Source organism: Electrona antarctica, assembly GCF_951216825.1.
Source record: "Electrona antarctica genome assembly, chromosome: 24".
NCBI classification, from domain to species: domain Eukaryota; kingdom Metazoa; phylum Chordata; class Actinopteri; order Myctophiformes; family Myctophidae; genus Electrona; species Electrona antarctica.
Window position 1 is genome coordinate 10768145 of NC_136803.1, and position 18260 is coordinate 10786404.

At 45.5% G+C, this 18260-nt stretch overlaps 1 protein-coding gene across 1 annotated transcript in view; it reads left to right on the forward strand.

Moving 5' to 3' along the window:
- The window catches only part of adamts5 (ADAM metallopeptidase with thrombospondin type 1 motif, 5 (aggrecanase-2)), a 31270-nt gene extending 13843 nt beyond the window's left edge, over positions 1–17427 (forward strand). The window contains exons 2-8 of the mRNA XM_079495501.1: positions 3617–3749; positions 4636–4803; positions 9256–9539; positions 13462–13645; positions 14043–14218; positions 14687–14862; positions 15258–17427. Of these exons, the coding sequence (XP_079351627.1) occupies positions 3617–3749; positions 4636–4803; positions 9256–9539; positions 13462–13645; positions 14043–14218; positions 14687–14862; positions 15258–15894 (1758 nt within the window). The 3' untranslated portion in view covers positions 15895–17427. The remainder of the gene's footprint in view (positions 1–3616; positions 3750–4635; positions 4804–9255; positions 9540–13461; positions 13646–14042; positions 14219–14686; positions 14863–15257) is intronic.
- Positions 17428–18260: the final 833 nt, after the last annotated feature.

Sequence of the window (18260 nt, forward strand, 5' to 3'; positions counted from 1 at the left end):
GCACCAGAATTGCATTAAAGGTGTGAGCTCAGCCTATGGGCTCACACGAGTACAAGTTTTTGCCCCCTCAATATCGCAACTCTTCTATTAGATGGCTCTGATTGGCCCCGGGTGCTTTCTGACCTTTGACCCTCATTAGGTTACCTGTCTGTCACACAAGTTGTGGAAGTACTTGTATACATTTTACCACAAAGTAGAAATACCTGCATTCAGAATTCTACTTGAGAAAAGTATTGGCATCAAAATGTACTTAAGTTACCAAAAGAGATATACTACTATGCAGAATGTCCCATTTCATACGTTTTTTATTTTTTAAATATATAGTTTACAAAATCTACAAGCTCACAATGTGTCACATTGCGACACTTGTAGAGCTGCTGTTTTTCTAACAGACAGATATAACATTAAATATATAATCTAAATCTGCAAAGCAGTAACAAAAGCCAAACGTATAGCCTACATTATTTTCCTCTGAGAAGTCTTGAAAAATGGACACATACTCAAGTAAAGTAAAAGTGACCATGAGAGCCTTTTCACCCCGTGACCCTCCATTGGGTGGTCTGCCTGTCTGCCACGCCCACCTGTCCATCTGCTGCTTTGATTGGCAGATGCTCAATTAGCGTTTGACAGACAGACAGAGAGACAGACAGACAGACAGACAGACAGACAGACAGACAGACAGACAGACAGGGATGTTAGCATTGGGCTTGACTCAGCGAGTCCACAGTGTTTTTGTAGCATAATGAGCCGCCCTGCATGCACGCACGCACACACACACACACACACACACACACACACACACACACACACACACGCACACGCACACGCACACACACGGTGACCTACATAAGCACCTGTTGTAATGTTATTTCTCTCAATATTTCTGTAACGTCTTGTTCTCTCCATTCTCTGCTTTCATTTCCGCTCTCCTCCTCCTCCTCCTCCACCACCTCCACCCATCCCTCTCTCCTCCCATGTCCCATTCCTGCTGTTACTCTGTCTGTCTGTCTGTCTGTCTGTCTGTCTGTCTGCCTGTCTGTCTGTCTGTCTGTCTGTCTGTCTGTCTGTCTGTCTGTCTGTCTGTCTGTCTGTCTGTCTGTCTGTCTGTCTGTCTGTCTGTCTGTCTGTCTGTCTGTCTGTCTGCCCGCCCCTCTCTCCATCTCTCTCTGTCTCTGAACATCTAGTTAGGGTCGTATGGCATGCTGTACGTTCATATAACTGCACTGTACTAAATATAATGTGCAGTGGCTGGAGGCGGTCTGGTCTCCCTATACTCTTCAATTGAGACCATTACTGCACCCTGCATGGTGTAGAGGTCTTCACGGGTCCAATTTGACCAAAATAGACCTGTGAAAAAAGTACTCGGAACCAAATGGACCCGGCAGTTATTAGAATTCTGAAAACCGTATAGCCGAACGGACCCGGCTAATCATTAGAAATATGAGTTCCGACCCCGAGCAGTACCAAGAGATCGCGGACCGTACCAGTACGAAACCCGAGGAACCCGAGGCTCTTTCTTCTCATCGTTGTCTTATCTACACAATAGCGCTGCTACTTTCTTACAAAAGTCACGTGACACAAGGCATCTCGCCTCCGACTGGCCGGAGGGGGAAAGAAATCTGGTCTCGGTCTCGACTCGGTCTTGCCTCCTGTCGGTCTCTACTCAGACTCGACCCCCGCCCACACTCTGTCTTGACTCGGACTCGCCCCCTCCCCCCCCAACCCCCCCCCCTCGGACTTGGTCCTGCTTCAGGTAGACTCGACTACAACACTGCTATAAGGCACTACAGCACTAGTGTTACAACAGTCTACCACTTCAAGTGGCCTCTGATAAGTGCATTTTTGAAATGCCCAAAATATTAATGAAAGCGGTTCAAATCCTCCACATCTCCCCAATGAGGGGTGTGTGTGTGTGTGTGTGTGTGTGTGTGTGTGTGTGTGTGTGTGTGCGTGTGTGTGTGTGTGTGTGCGTGCGCGTGCGTGTCTGTGTGTGAAAATGAAGCATACATATTTGTCCAATGAGGCAGGTTCTTCCACTATGAATGAGCTCTCTGAAAACAAACAACACTCGCCCACCATGCTGCACAGGCTTGCCTCAAACAAACACGCGCGCAGGCACACACGCATACTCAGGCATGCGTGCACAACTGCACACACACTCACACACACTGAAGACATTGAGTATTAGCGCACACACACACACACACACACACACTAGACACTACAGTAAATTCCCTGAGAGAAAAGGCTGTTCTTGCCAAGTGAGCTGAACAAAAGACAAGTCATGCAGCTCAGCACATACTGTAGGATGGCGTGCACACACGCGTCCGTGCGAGCGTACGTGCGTGTGCCGGTACACAAAATTCAAGTGCTTGTTGGGTTTCTGTGCGTTATGTAGTCCTGTATGGTGCATGCTCGTGTGTGTGTGCGTGTGCGTGCGTGCGTGCGTGCGTGCGTGCGTGCGTGCGTGCGTGCGTGCGTGCGTGCGTGCGTGCGTGCGTGCGTGCGTGCGTGTGCAGAACACAGAGCGTGTTGTTCAAACGGTCGCGTCCAGAGAGAGTGTGTCACACTGCGCCCTGGTGCTGTCAGCTCCACTTACACTCTTCCATGTCCACAGCGTGTGTGTGTGTGTGTGTGTGTGTGTGTGTGTGTGTGTGTGTGTGTGTGTGTGTGTGTGTGTGTGTGTGTGTGTGTGTGTGTGTGTGTGTGTGTGTGTGTGTGTGTGTGTGTGTGTGTGTGTGTGTGTGTGTGCATGGTGCACGTGTGTGCATGGTGCACGTGTGTGCCTCCAGCCACCCGAGGGGGGCAGTGTGATTGACTGATTGATCGGGAGGGGGATGCCCTCCATATCCATGGATCTGTGTGGGAGTCAGACACTTATTAGATCAATACACACTGAAACTCTTGGCGTTTATTACTTGATATACCGTTGAAAATGACCACCCTTAACTCTGAGAGAGTACAAATGGAACCAAATGGATCCGTAAGGGTCCATTTGGTTGCATGTGTACACTCTCAACAGTGCATACGTGCGAGGGTCCATGTGGTGCCATTTAACTCTCAGTTACATTTATGTAATACTTTGTTCGTTAGAAGCTGCATGTGTAAACAGCGTGTGGTTCTATACAGTAAGCCAAGGCAATTATGCTAAAGGTTTCCGTCGTGGTGCTAATAACTTTCGTGGTGCTAATAACCTTTATACAAGCTTGTATAGATGTGCTATTGTTCAGCATACAGTAGTAGTATACAGTAGTATACAGTAGTAATACAATTTAACCCATTGAGACCTGGAACGCATCCATGTCACGTTAGCGTTAGCGTTTTAAACATTATGTTATAATTTAGCTATTGAAAAATAGCAGATCTACAAGCTCATAGCGCGCCACCGAGTGGCGCGCTATGAACTTGTAGGTCTGCTATTTTTGAAAAATCGTTAAAATGTGCCTCAAATCTTTCCGAAAATTGTCATGATTTAGAAAAAAAAATTAAATACATTTCGACGTCAGGCCTGAATGGGTTAATACAAGTGTGTGTGTGTGTGTGTGTGTGTGTGTGTGTGTGTGTGTGTGTGTGTGTGTGTGTGTGTGTGTGTGTGTGTGTGTGTGTGCGCGTGCAGGACCTGTGCGGACACCACTCGTGCGACACGCTGGGCATGGCGGACGTGGGAACGGTCTGCTCTCCGGAGAGGAGCTGTGCCGTCATCGAGGACGACGGCCTGCACGCAGCCTTCACCGTGGCACACGAGATAGGTGAGACAGTCTGTCTGTCTGTCTGTCTGTCTGTCTGTCTGTCTGTCTGTCTGTCTGTCTGTCTGTCTGTCTGTCTGTCTGTCTGTCTGTCTGTCTGTCTGCCTGCCTGCCTGCTGCATGCAGCCTTCACCGTGGCACGCGAGATAGGTGAGACTCTGTCTGTCTGTCTGTCTGTCTGTCTGTTTGTCTGCTCCACGCAGCCTTCACCGTGGCACGCGAGATAGGTGAGACTCTGTCTGTCTGTCTGTCTGTCTGTTTGTCTGCTCCATGCAGCCTTCACCGTGGCACGCGAGATAGGTGAGACTCTGTCTGTCTGTCTGTCTGTCTGTCTGTCTGTTTGTCTGCTCCACGCAGCCTTCACCGTGGCACGCGAGATAGGTGAGACATTGTCTGTCGGCATAACAACACAAAACACGCTCTAAACCACTTTCCAAAACATATTTTCATTGGAGCAACCACATCTTAACTCTTTGCTTCTGGGCGGTCCCTCTAACAAAATGTTTTGAGATCCCCACCCCCCCCCCCCCCCCCCACACACACACACACACACACACACACACACACACACACACACACACACACACACACACACACACACACACACACACACACACACACACACACACACGTGCGCCCACACACAGCCACAGCATCACATTCAGAGTTCAGAGTTTCAGACCCATCTTTATTGTCACATCACAGGTATTTTACAGGCATAAAGAAGAGGGTGAAATGTGTTTTCGGGCAAGCTTCATAATTTAGAGTTTTCAGTAGAAAGGGGGAACAGAGAGACATGTACCTTTAAACATAACAAGTCATCCCAAAAAGTTTAGCAGAATCCTACTTCTGCTAATTCCTCTCTCTCTCTCTCTCTCTCTCTCCCCAGGCCATCTGCTGGGTCTGTCCCATGATGACAGTAAGTTCTGTGAGGAGCGCTTCGGGGCGAGCGGGGACAAGCGCTTAATGTCGTCCATCCTGACTTCCATCGACGCGTCCAAACCGTGGAGCCGCTGCACCTCAGCCACCATCACCGACTTCTTTGACGACGGCAATGGTGAGTCTGAAAAAAAATAAACACAAAATAAAGGAGTAGTTGTAGTTCATTCAAAAATATAGGGGGTGTACTGTACGTTTACATCAAGCTGCCTCACACTACAGAAAGGCTTGGCCTGCGGAGTCTCCGGTAGGATACTCAACTCCTAATCAACTCCTAATCAATAGTTCTCAATGTTTCTTATGCCAAGGACCCCCACATCCCATGTATATTGGCATATTGACTAATGGAGAAGAGATCCAGTAGAACAGGGGTGGGCAACTTTGACGATGGAGAGGGCCACTATATTTCCACTCTCACTCCCTATAGGGCCATATACTGTCGTAGCAAAAATAGCCGATCTACAAGCTCAAAACGCGTCGCAGCGCGGCGCGTTTTGAGCTTGTAGATCGGCTATACTCGAATTGAAATCTTACATTTTTGCTATTTTTGAATTGGAATCCTGAAAATTAACATTTTTATGTAATTTCAAATGCCTTTAATTATACTTGTGTTGAGCATTGAGCTACTAATTTAGACTGAAGTAATTAAAGCGGGTCATGTTTGCATGTTGTGGAATTGTAACAGCTGAAACCAATATTATATCAGTATTCTGACATTAACCTGAGGGCCGCATTAAGTGAAGGTGGGGGCCGCATGTGGCCCCCGGGCCGCCAGTTGCCCAGCCCTGCAGTAGAACTAAGACGTGGTTGCGCACACATCGCTGGTAGTCACTGTCACTGTATTTCCTCAGTGAGTGTAGTGGCGCTGTTTCAGCAGATATTTCGCTCAATGGAAATGAGGAAATAACAATGACATTCAGGCACAGACTGACACCTTCTAATTCAACAATACAGAATATTACAGAACACAGTGCCAACTCTGCCGGTAACATCCGTGGCTTGACCATTTTTGGGGTAAATAACATATTCTCAGATGGGGTCCATGGTCAAATACATACTAATTTGGGGTCGTTGCCGTTGACGGCTTGAAAATGACTTGTTACAATGTCTACTTATTACAAGCCCAAAGTTGCATAATACACAGCCCTTTTCTGCACAGTATAGTTGCTATATACAAGACTGGAAGTGGGTAAAATAGGCCTGTGTTGGAGAAACCTTAGGAAATGTTTTTAATATGCATTGGAAAGAATGTGTGGGAATGTTGGCTGGAGAGCCCATTTGGTTTCATTCGTACACTCTCAGAGTTACAGACACATACAGGTCCATTTGGTTCCATTCGTACACTCTCAGAGTTACAGACACATACGGGTCCATTTGGTTCCATTCGTACACTCTCAGAGTTACAGACACATACAGTAAGAGTCCATTTGGTTCCATTCGTACACTCTCAGAGTTACAGACACATAAGGGTCCATTTGGACCCCTTGTGATCCAAGGACCTCACAATAACAACCAGTGGGTACATAGGGTACATTTCCCCCCGCACTATTTCGATCAACCAATGACATTCATTTGTTTTCCGTAAGTTGTGTTTGTCAGCTTTTTTTCTTTCTTTTTTTGGTACCCTTAGGTTTTACTTTGATGTGAGAGAACCATTAAATGCTCACATTTCTACCGTTAGACCAAAGCAGGAAATGTCAGCTTTGTTGACGGCCTCGCTTACCACGCCAACTTTCCTAGAAGCCAGAATGCCAGAGAGGCGGTGTCGTTGGCTGACTTTTTGGAAGGAATAACGCTGTTCCAGCGCAGTTCACATATAGGCCAACAGTGGTGGGAGAAGCAGTTTGATTTTAAAGATGAAATCCTTTATTTTTTTGAGCGCTCAGGTGGAACAGGGGTATAGTCCCTGCCCACCAGCACGGAGGCTGTGGGTTCGAAACCACCGTGGTGCATCCGGCTTTGTCGGGCGCCTATGCAAACAAATTATTTCCTAATAATAATGACTCCAACCAGGCAATCCGGTGCACTTACCCCTCTTGAGATTCTAACTCCCTTTTTCTGTTGAATTTCTTGACCTCCAACTTGTCAGTAAACGACTAGGCCTACATGGACGGTCATCATAGGTCACCAGGTCATTCAGTTGGGTTTCTCAACTAGTGGAAAGAAAAGTTAAATAATCAACACATCCTACATTACTAAATGCATGGTCAGGGACCACAAAATAGCGGATCTACAAGCTCACAACACGTCGCTTTGCGACGTGACAGTGCCGGATTATCCGTGGAGCTTAGTGGTGTTCAAGACCCACGGCTGCAGCCTGCATAGCCCTGTGTGAATTATGTATACTATAGAAGCTTGACTAGTCTCGCTCTAGCGCCACACAAACAACAACAACAACAACACATGGTGGCAGTCATGGGTCCTTGATCAACGCTGTGCACTGCACGGTGGTGAAGTCCATAGCACTGCAGTAAGAGAGAGGTGAAAGGGGGAATGGCGTTCACATGCATGCGCTGGTGTTAACTTGGGAGAATGTGGTGTGTCACAGCAAGCGGGGCAGTAGGTATTGCACAAAGACATATTTTCAGAAAAATATGAATTATACAGTAAATATGACAGTTGCATAGATGCAATGTAGTGTGTGTTGTTGCCTATGGCATACATTAGTATTTGTGCATGGAGAGCTGGAGAACTGTTAACTTGTTGCACCTCAGCATCGTGCGTTCATTCGCTGGACGCACGGAAGCACCCTATATTGACAGAGTAATGTTGAGTGGGTCCTTTGAATTGGTGTTGCCCCACAGCCGTGAGGGGCGTTAATGCAGGCCTGGCGTTGTAGATTGGCTATTTTCAAATAGCCAAAGTATATGGGGATGAAGTGGTTTGTGAATGTTTTGTAATAACTAGAGTAACTACTAATTGACATGTCCAACTCATTGTAGTGGAGTAAAAGAAGTAAAAGTATTGAAAATTGAAAATACCAGTAGTAAAAAAAGTTACTCTCCACCACCGATAATAGCACTTCCTACTAGGTGGTGCCTGGCAGCTCTACTGAACGATGCTTCATTGTTTTAAGTGCACTTTAATGCTCTCACATGATGTGCGTACAGCATGATGCCTGAAGTATTACTGTAAGAGAGAGAGAGAGAGCACTGTAACTGATCTAAAACTAAGTGTAGCACCCCAAAGGTCTGCCTAATTGGGGTGTATTGAGTTCGTATGGTCTAGGTAGCTACCAAAAGGTTTACCTGTGTTGGGTGACACTTCCTGTACCCTGGTGAAAAAACTGTTACCCTTAAATGCAATACATTCACACTGGAAATAACTGACTTGTAAATAATGGACCCAGACGTTTGAGCCAACGTTTTAAATCAAAGGGAATAGAACTTTAATTGTTTTTTGTCTTTTTAAATTAATTTTTTATATATAATGATTCCCTTTTTTTTAAAAGCCAGGTCAGGTTCAAAAGTTGACAAAGACATGAACAGAATAAATAAAAAGAAAATACTGTCTTGACTTGTCTTAGAGAAATACGAGACAAGGCTTAGTGACCTTTTAAAATAACAAAAATACCTGTTGTGTTGACACAATACACAAATGTTACAAAACCCAAATGGCTTTTACCCAAAATAAACCACTTCAATAAACCTATGAATTATAGCTGGTATAATTATATGAACTCTTTAATCAAACTAAATTAAATACTACCTAAAATAATTCCCTTCAATTGTTTTCAAAAACTAACCTGTTCCCTATCTCTCTCCCTGACTATGAATTCACCTTAAACCCTTATAAATTGTAGCTGCAAATTTTACCTTGAAACCATGAACTTAACCCATAACCGGGAACTTGACATTGAATAAAACGTTACATGAAATGTGCGTCGCTCCGCAATGCGATGATTCCGGTCCCCATGCAGTAACTCCAACAGACACAGTTCAACTCACAGTTCTTTGTAGACGCTATAGAAACAAGTTTGTGGATACAGTACTTTTTTTTAATTGTTTTATTCTTTATTTACCCAGGGAAGTAGCTGAGCACAGTGCTCATTTTCAGCAACGCCCTGCACATAGAAACACACACACGCACACATTAAAACCTGGGAGCTGACCAGTACAGTCTTATACTGTTGGCCACTAAGCAGCTCCAGGGGGAGCAGTTGGGGGTTCAGTGCCTTGCTCAAGGGCACTTCAGCGGTGTTGGGTGAGTGATGAAAGTCACTTCCCTACCCAGATTTTCCCTGCCCGTCCGGGGAATCGAATCGGCAACAAGGGCGCTCCTCTAACCCTTAGGCCACCGCTGCCCCAAAACTTGAAATGGAAGACGATTCAAACTCCAACAGAGCTGGGCTCCCGGTCCGGAACAGTCTCCTCCAAATATCTTAGTAACAATGAAATTGAGTTGACGTTGTTTTAAGGGTAACTGTTGTATAATCGCAATATTCGACAAGAGGCTGTGCTTTACTGTGATAATTGGCACGACAGCATTGGTAGTGGCGCCGAATATCGCTTAATTCCAAAATTCCCAAATGTTTCTAAATGGCCCTTGTGGTCTTTTCCTCCTCGTACAGCCGAGTGCCTGCTGGACCCTCCCCGCCAGCCACTGCTGGGCCCTGAGGAGCTGCCGGGGCAGAGCTACGACGCCGTGCGCCAGTGCCGGCTGGCGTTCGGCGTCGAGTACACGGTGTGCCCCGGCATGGACGTGTGCGCGCGGCTGTGGTGCGCCGTCATCCGCCAGGGCCAGATGGTGTGTCTGACCAAGAAGCTGCCCGCTGTGGAGGGCACGCCGTGCGGGAAGGGACGCATCTGTCTGCAGGGGAAGTGTGTGGACAAGACCCGCAAGAGACACTACTCGGTAAGACCCTGCATGGTTGGTGTGGCTAGAGTTGGTTGGCTGTGTCGATTTTGACGGCAAATTTTGATTTAGTTTTAGTCGTATAGGGCAGTATTATGCGTGTCTTAAGTACCAGGTGTTATGACTTAACTTAAGACCTGGAGGCGTGGTCAATGCTGTTTGTCCACTCAGAATAGCCAAATGGCATTGATCACGCCTCCAGGTCTTAAGTTAAGTAATAAGACCTGGTACTTAAGACACGCATAATACTGCCCATAGTCTACTACAATGACACAGCCGCTTTCCCGGGTTCTAATGGGTTAACCCATTTTGGGCGGGAACCCCTTTTGGTGTTTTAAGCATTATGTTCTACTTTAGCTATTGAAAAATAGCAGATCTACAAGCTCATAGCGCGCCACCGAGTGGCGCGCTACGAGCTTGTAGGTCTGCTATTTTTTAAAAGTCGTGAAAACGTGGCGCAAATCTTTGAATATATATTCTTTCAGAGCGAACGTTTTTAACTCACATTTTTGCTCAGGCTAAGTCAGGGTTAGCTCAGGGTTAGCTCAGGGTTAGCTCAGGGTTAGCTCAGGGTTAAGTCGATAAGCGACTTCAAGGCAGAGAGTGCAGTGTGTGTGAACACCACAGCGATGTGGTTTCAAGTGATCTGATGGGGATTTGAGTTGCCAGATGATACTGCGTGACTGCGTGTGCGTGCGTGCATGCCTAAGAGAAAGAAACAAATAGTAGGTGAAAGAAGAAAAGAATGTTTGTAAGTGTTTATTTGTCACATGCCGTTTTTGAAGGCGCTTGTTTGTATCCTGTCCAATGTTTTATTGCATTCCATTGACCTTAGTACCTTTCTCTCTCTCTCTCTCTCTCTCTCTCTCTCTCTAGGTTGCTAGCTTCATAATTACCCGGTATACAGTTGTGCATCATGCTATTTATATAGCATGTTATTTTGATGTATGTACTGTCGATGCTATCCTACTATACATAGTTCCTTTGAGACACTACATTGGTTCCGATTCTTTCTACCCGATGGGCGTGGTTTTGAGATTATTATTTTGTGAGTTTATGTTTCTAGGTTAACCCATTTCGGGCGGGAACCCCTTTTGGTGTTAGCATTATGTTGTGCTTTAGCTATTGAAAAATAGCAGATCTACAAGTTCATAGCACGCCACCGAGTGGCGCGCTACGAGCTTGTAGGTCTGCTATTTTTGAAAAATCGAAGAACGACTGACATAGAAACATAGCTTTTTCTGAAAACTGTCAGGATGTAGAAGACATTTTTAGAATCTGATCTCAGGTCAAAATGGTTAAGGAGTGTTCTGTACCTTACACGTGTTTATTTATGTATGAAGCATCTTGGTTGAATACGAGTCTTGGGAATTATGTTTTAGGTTCTTTAAGGCAGTGTTACTTCTGTTGGCCAAGAACAAAAGAGTTTTTTAGCTTTGTGAGGTTAGGATTATATGGTTTTATTATTATATTATTATAGGATTAATTTTTTGTGAGGTTAGGGTTTAGGTTTAGGCATATTCCACAGCCATCAGATAGAAAGGTCCAGGAAAGAGGTAGTGCCCATTGTTCTGCAATCTATTTCTGTATTCAACATCTAATTGTTGGTTATTGTCTAGAGTTCATGTGTACTCTGCCTATTCTGAAGTTGGCTTAAATCTCTCTCTCTCTCTCTCTCTCTCTCTCTCTCTCTCTCTCTCTCTCTCTCTCTCACAGTCAAATACACATTTAAACAGTCTCGAAATAATTGCTGAACTATCTATTGTAAACAGAGCCCCAAGCCAATGATCTGAGAAAAAACATTTTGTCTTTCTTTATTTTTATTTTTGATACGACTCGCAACGTTATGCATTTGTTCGGAATTCTTTGGTTGCGTATATAATATCCACACTACGACAGTTCTTTTTTATGAAAACATAAATAATAAAATTCAACCGTCACTCTCGCTCCGCTCGTGACACTGGGTGTTGCAGTCGGATACATGCTCGATCAAAAGGATCAACGTGTCGCCACTTTTTTTTTTAAACGGTCAAATGTTTTCAGTTTTGGCGAGCGACAAGTTGGTTTTTTTTAAGTGAAGCATAAATCCAGGCTTATTGGAGCCAACAGAACTGTGTGATGTGGCTTTGACGAGACCCTGTGAGGGAGGGCTGATTTTACCACATGCGGTCATAGGCCCATAGCCAGTGGTGTAAAGTAACTAAGTACATTTACTGCAGTACTGTACTTACTTAACCCATTTTGACCTGAGATCAGATTCTAAAAATGTCTTCTAAATCCTGACAGTTTTCTGAAAAAGCTATGTTTCTATGTCAGTCGTTCTTCGATTTTTCAAAAATAGCAGACCTACAAGCTCGTAGCGCGCCACTCGGTGGCGCGCTATGAGCTTGTAGATCTGTTATTTTTCAATAGCTAAAGCATAACATAATGCTAACACCAAAAGGGGTTCCCACCCAAAATGGGTTAAGTACAATTTTGAGGTATTTGTAGGCTACTTTACTTGATTATTTTCCATTTCCAATCCTATACTACCTACTACTGCCTACTTCTCAGAAGCAAATATTGTGCTTCTACTCCACCATTTGAAATTAGCATCGACGCATTGTGAGCTTGAAGAGCTGCTATTTTCAAAATATTTTTTTACACATTTGAAAACTTGAAATAGGTCATATTTCTGTATAATGAGTGGACCTACTTTTACTTTTGGTAGCCTACTTTAAGTACATTTTGATAGCAATCATTTTGTACTTTTACTCAATTGCATTTTGAATGAGTATAGAGTGAGTATCTAGTATTTCTTTATTGCAGTATTTATACTTTTACTACTTTTTCCACCACTGCCCATATACCACACTGCTTCTATCACCATGCCATTTATCAATTTGAAAACAAGCAGATCTACAAGCTCTTATTATTTTTCGAAAAAGATTTTGACATATCTCCCTCTCCATCTCTCCTGCACACACACACGCACACGCGCACGCGCACGCGCACGCGCACGCGCACGCACACGCACACGCACACACACACACACACACACACACACACACACACACACACACACACACACACACACACACACACACGCATCTCTCTAAAGGGGGGATTCCCTCCAACATGTGACCTGGCTGACAGCCAGTCTGACTTCCAAAGTGCTTAATGAGAAAAGCTAATTATCCTCTCTTATCTGCCCTCTCTTTCTCTCTCTCCCCCTCTTTCATCCCCCCCATCTATCCCTCCATCCCATCTTCTCCTCCCTGACCCCCCCCACCCCTCTCTTTCATCCTCCCCTCCACTCCACTCGGCTGTATCGCTTCATCATGTCCATTCAAGGTTAGTACAGTTTTCATTTCTTTCTGTCACTGTTTCCAAGTTCACTTTTTGATTTAGTTTATGCGTGCGTGCGTGCGTGCGTGCGTGCGTGCGTGCGTGCGTGCGTGCGTGCGTGCGTGCGTGCGTGCGTGCGTGCGTGCGTGCGTGCGTGCGTGCGTGCGTTTATTCGTATTAGGGGTGAGAGTCACCTGTTTCAATGACAATGACCTGCCAAACACAGCTCACAATTATGTAATTCAGTCAAGAGAACAGCTCAATTTCAGCTACTAAATCCCAACTGGACATGAAATCCTGAACCAGATACAAGGCATAATATATATATATATATATATATACTGATAATATATATATTATATATACCTATAGTAGGATCTTTGACAACAAGGCTTAAAACATATGAACCCATGCTGTATGGTTGAGTGGAGTCCCTCAGGACTCTATGCTAGTGTATGTTCTGCTTTCTGTCTTTGTGAGCTTATTGATCGCCAAAGCTTCCCCCACAATATGGATGCTGGGGTTTAAGTGGAGGTTACTGTAACTGACACCCACCCACCCACCCTCTCTCTCTCTCTCTCTCTCTCTCTTCCAGGCATCAAACCACGGCAGCTGGAGTTCGTGGGGGTCGTGGGGCGGGTGCAGCAGGTCGTGCGGCGGGGGCGTGCAGTTCGCCCAGCGCCTGTGCAACAACCCGCCGCCGCGCAACAACGGCCGCTACTGCACAGGGAAGAGAGCCATCTACCGCTCCTGCCATGTCACGCCGTGCCCCCCGGCCGGTGAGTGTTCCATTTTTACAGTGTTCACAGTTCCAGTTTCACTTGTTTAATCTGTGTCCTGTCTCAGTTGTCTATCCTGACTGAGTCAAATTGATATCAATTTGACCTGAAAATGTATTTTCATGTTTATTAAAGTCTGTTTATTTTTTTATTAAGAGACTATCAATGGCCAGGAGGCAATTCCTTCATTCTTATTCTTATTATTATATGTCTTGTACACTTTAAAAAAAAGTTATGTGTCTGAGCTGTTTTGTTAGCAGACCGAATAATAATAATAATAATAATAATAATAATAATAATAATAATAATAATAACTGTATTTGTATAGCATTTGCTGGGGTTTAAGTGGTTAATCAATTTATAGTTTTTTATGATTGATAATATTTTTTTATTTCAGCTAAGAGTTTCCGCCAGGAGCAGTGTGAGGTGCGCAACGGTCCCCAGACAGACCCCAAAGGGGTGAAGACCTTCGTGGAGTGGGTGCCTAAGTTCGCGGGAGTCCTTCCTAAAGATGTGTGCAAGCTGACCTGCCGAGCTAAAGGCACCGGATACTATGTGGTGTTCTCTCAGAGGGTGAGAGAACAGTTTCATTTTACTTGAAGTGCAAATGGATTGGCATCAATATGTTCCTAAAGTAATTCAAAAGTCATTACTCATTATGCAGAAATGTTGGTTAATGTATGTTTTGTAATAATAATCAAAATCTTCAAAGTAACTAGTAACTAAGGTTTTCAAATAGGCGTAGTGGAGTAAATGTAGCATATTTGTCTCTGCAATGTAGTGTAGTAAGTAAGTAAAAGTATTGACAAAATATTGAAAAACTACAGTACAGTACAGTACCGTACAGTACTCAAAGTAAATACTTTGAGTACTTAGTTACTTTGCACAACTGCTAACCTAACCTAACCTAACCTAACCTAACCTAATCTAACCTAACCTAACCTAACCTAACCTAACCTAACCTAACCTAACCTAACCTAACTAATACGACATGTTATACTGTAGCTATGTTCACATTGAAAGCTTTGTCTCCCTCTGCAGGTGACGGACGGTACAGAGTGCCGCCCTTACAGCAGCTCAGTGTGCGTTAAGGGGAAGTGTGTGAGGACGGGCTGTGACGGGATCATCGGCTCCAAGCTGCAGTTCGATAAGTGTGGCATCTGTGGGGGAGACAGCACAGGCTGCATCCGAGTGCTGGGGAACTTCACCAAGAAGAGGTAAGTGTTTTGTTTTTTGTTTTTTTAGAGTTTGCATGTTCTCCCCGCATCCCCTAGGGTAGGTACCCTCACGAAAAACATGCGGTAATCCTGGTCTCTAAAACTACCTCCCGCTGGCCAGCAGTGTAGGAAAGACTTGTTCGCAGCCAGGGCGCCTGATGGAGGGGAAAGGAACTGGTTGGAATAACGTGTTCCTTCCACGCGTTACGTCCAACCGGCGAAACTCCTTTCTGTGTAGACAGAAAAATGCAGTCCTCAGCAGTACATATATAAGGCTAGAGGGCTCAAGTGGTAAATGTACTTTGTAATTTATAACTTTTGAATGCTCGAGTATTGTACGTGAGCATACTTTTCCCACCACTGAATGTGACCTCTCTGTCTCTGTCCTCTCACAGTAAGGGCTACACAGACGTGGTTAAGATCCCAGAGGGCTCCACCCATATCAAGGTCCGCCAGCACAAAGCCAAGGACCAGACCCGCTACACAGCCTACCTGGCTCTGCGCCGGCCCAATGGCGAATACCTCCTCAACGGCAAGTTCATGATCTCCACCTCCGAGACGGTCATCCCTCTCAACGGCTCTGTCTTGAACTACAGCGGCTGGAGCCAGCGCGACGAGTGGCTGCACAGCATGGGGCCCGGCGCCCTGCGGGAGGCCCTGGTGGTGCAGATCCTCGCCACGGACGGCAAGAAGCCCCTGGACATCCGCTACAGTTTCTTCATGCCCCGTCGGACCCCCCTTAAGGACCCCCGGTTGTCCCCTATGCTCGGCACCACCAGCACGACGGTCTCGACAACCACAAAGCTAGCCACCGCGGCACCTGCGTCCACTCCCGCGCCTCCGGGCGCTTCCACGCCGGCCCCGGGGCCCCAGTGGGTGACAGGACCGTGGATGAGCTGCTCCAGGACTTGTGACACGGGGTGGCAGAGCCGCACGGTGCAGTGTAAGGACCCCAAGGGAAAACTGTCCAAGGGCTGCACCCTGGCAGCGCGGCCGTCCGCGTTCAAACACTGTCTGGTGAAGAAATGCTGAGTAACATTATCCGGCGAGGGAAAGAAATACGCTCCTCTTAGCGATTTATCGTGATGTTGGACGTGGACTGGAACGGGCCGAACCAGGCACCGGACTCTCGAACCGGACTCGACTACGTGTCGCCGATGTCGCGTGGAAACCTTGTATGTCCGAAACGGTTAGTTTTTCAGGAAATAGAAAAAATAATTGTGTTCCAATTATTATTTAGTCACAAGCTCTTGTTAATACTTTTCATTGGTTCATTTTTTTTATAAAAACCCACAGACACACTTAATTAAATTAAACATGACAAAAGTTGAAATATAAATACAAGGTTTCTGCCCGACAGCAACAATATGACAGGGAAAAGGACTGAATCGTAAAGGACGCGCACAGCACAATTAATGAGGACATACTGACACACAATGGACAAATGTGTGGACTGATTTGACGAGCGCTGTCATGCGTCGTCACTTTACACAACGTCACTTACATGTCACGCACTTGTGGACGATAGCTACGGAACCGTCCCGGCCGGACCTGTCCTCCTGCATGTCGGGGAGGTTTAGCGTGTATTCCCCTGTGTAATGTTGTGTGTGTCGTGTTGTTTCTTTTAGACGCCGTCTTGTGTGACGCCCTGCTCTGGCCACTGTGGAGTTTAAAGCCTGGTTTCTACGTATTTTTGCACCCTTGGGAACACGCACAGAAGAAAACAAAACAAAAAACAAAACAGTTAAAACGACAGAGGCGCGCTGTCTAAAGCCACGAGAGACGCTGCCAAACGTTGCGAACGTTCACGTTACGTCCCGAATGGATGACCGAGGATAACTGTCAACAGCGGCACCAAACGTATCAGAGCCCCCAGCGGAAGCAGAGAGAGCAAGACACATGCAATAGGATATATGGATATATGGCTAATAATAGCCGTAGCCTATATGCCAGCTACTAGCCTTGCGTTAGCTGTTCATAATCGCCTCGTCATTTCCGTTCATGACTAGGCTTTCCGAGGGTGAACGAAACTGATTGCATCCCAGATGTCCCTCTGATGGATTTCGATTGGCTGTCGATGTATCTGTCAATCACAAAAAAGAAAACTAAAAGCGATAATTATTGTCGCCGTGGTGCGAATTACCTTTTTTTTTATCAGGATTCGAACCTCACACCCTGTCCGTCCCTTCGTCTTGTTTGTGTGTGCGGACAAGAGCTCCTCCCACGGAAAGTATTCCTCGTCTCTCTGTTATCGTCCAATCGCAACACCCGTGCCCTTCCCCTTACCTATTTTTGTATTGGTCCATCAGTCCTGGGTAGTTTCCTGGGTACCAGGAAATAAAGCATACGGGCTTAGAGACCATTGGTTCAACTTCTCAATGTCTGGTCTGGGGACCACTAGGAGTCTAAATTTACTCTTATGCGACTATAACTCTGAGAGTGTGCAAATATTTGCCCACTCTCAGAGTTACATTTACACTCACTACAGAGTGGGACCTGTATCTTTAATTGGAAAGACAAAACCTTTCCGGAAGGGTGACAGTTACATTCTGCATTCTGCTAGTGTTTTCTGGAGGTTCATAATATGAACGCTTGACTTGCGTGCGTGCGTGCGTGCGTGCGTGCGTGCGTGCGTGTGCGTACGTCTGCGCATGTGTGCACGTGCAGTGTGTGTTTGTCTAGAAGTCCCTCAGATCGCCATTTCACCCCAGTTTCAATTTTGTGCCTGTCTGTCTGTCTGTCTGTCTGTCTGTCTGTCTGTCTGTCTGTCTGTCTGTCTGTCTGTCTGTCTGTCTGTCTGTCTGTCTGTCTGTCTGTCTGTCTGTCAGTCAGTCAAAATCAATTGATGCTAGTGTTGACAATGTATAGCCCCTGGGTTATCTAACAGCAAGAGGAGTTATATGCATCCATGTACAATTCAACTCTGAAGCTGTCTTTTGCGTTCTGTCTCTCTCTCTCTAACGCTCTCTCTTTCCCCCCAAATTCCAATACCCAAATGTCTGCCTCCTCGCCTCCTCCTCCGCACTCCTTAAATCTAGCGGGATCCCGAAGACGTTTGCGTCCTCAAATGGCAATTTGGAGGAGCTGAGGTCAAGTAGTTAACCACTTTCAACAAGGCATCCCTGTATAGGCAAACAAGAACATTTCTATACCCCCAAAACAACAACAAACTAAACAAGTAATAATACAATAAAATAAAAGTTGTCTAAAATCTATTATGTGACACGGTGTGAGCTTGGCAAGTGTAGCCTGTTGTGTTTTTTTTTTTGCCACAGTATAGAACATTTGAGTACATTTTCTAATTCAGCAAACAAAGTAAAGTAAAAGTACCTCAATATTGTAATAATTATTAAGTCCCACTGTACTAATTGAATTATTTACTTTCCACCACTGTGTGC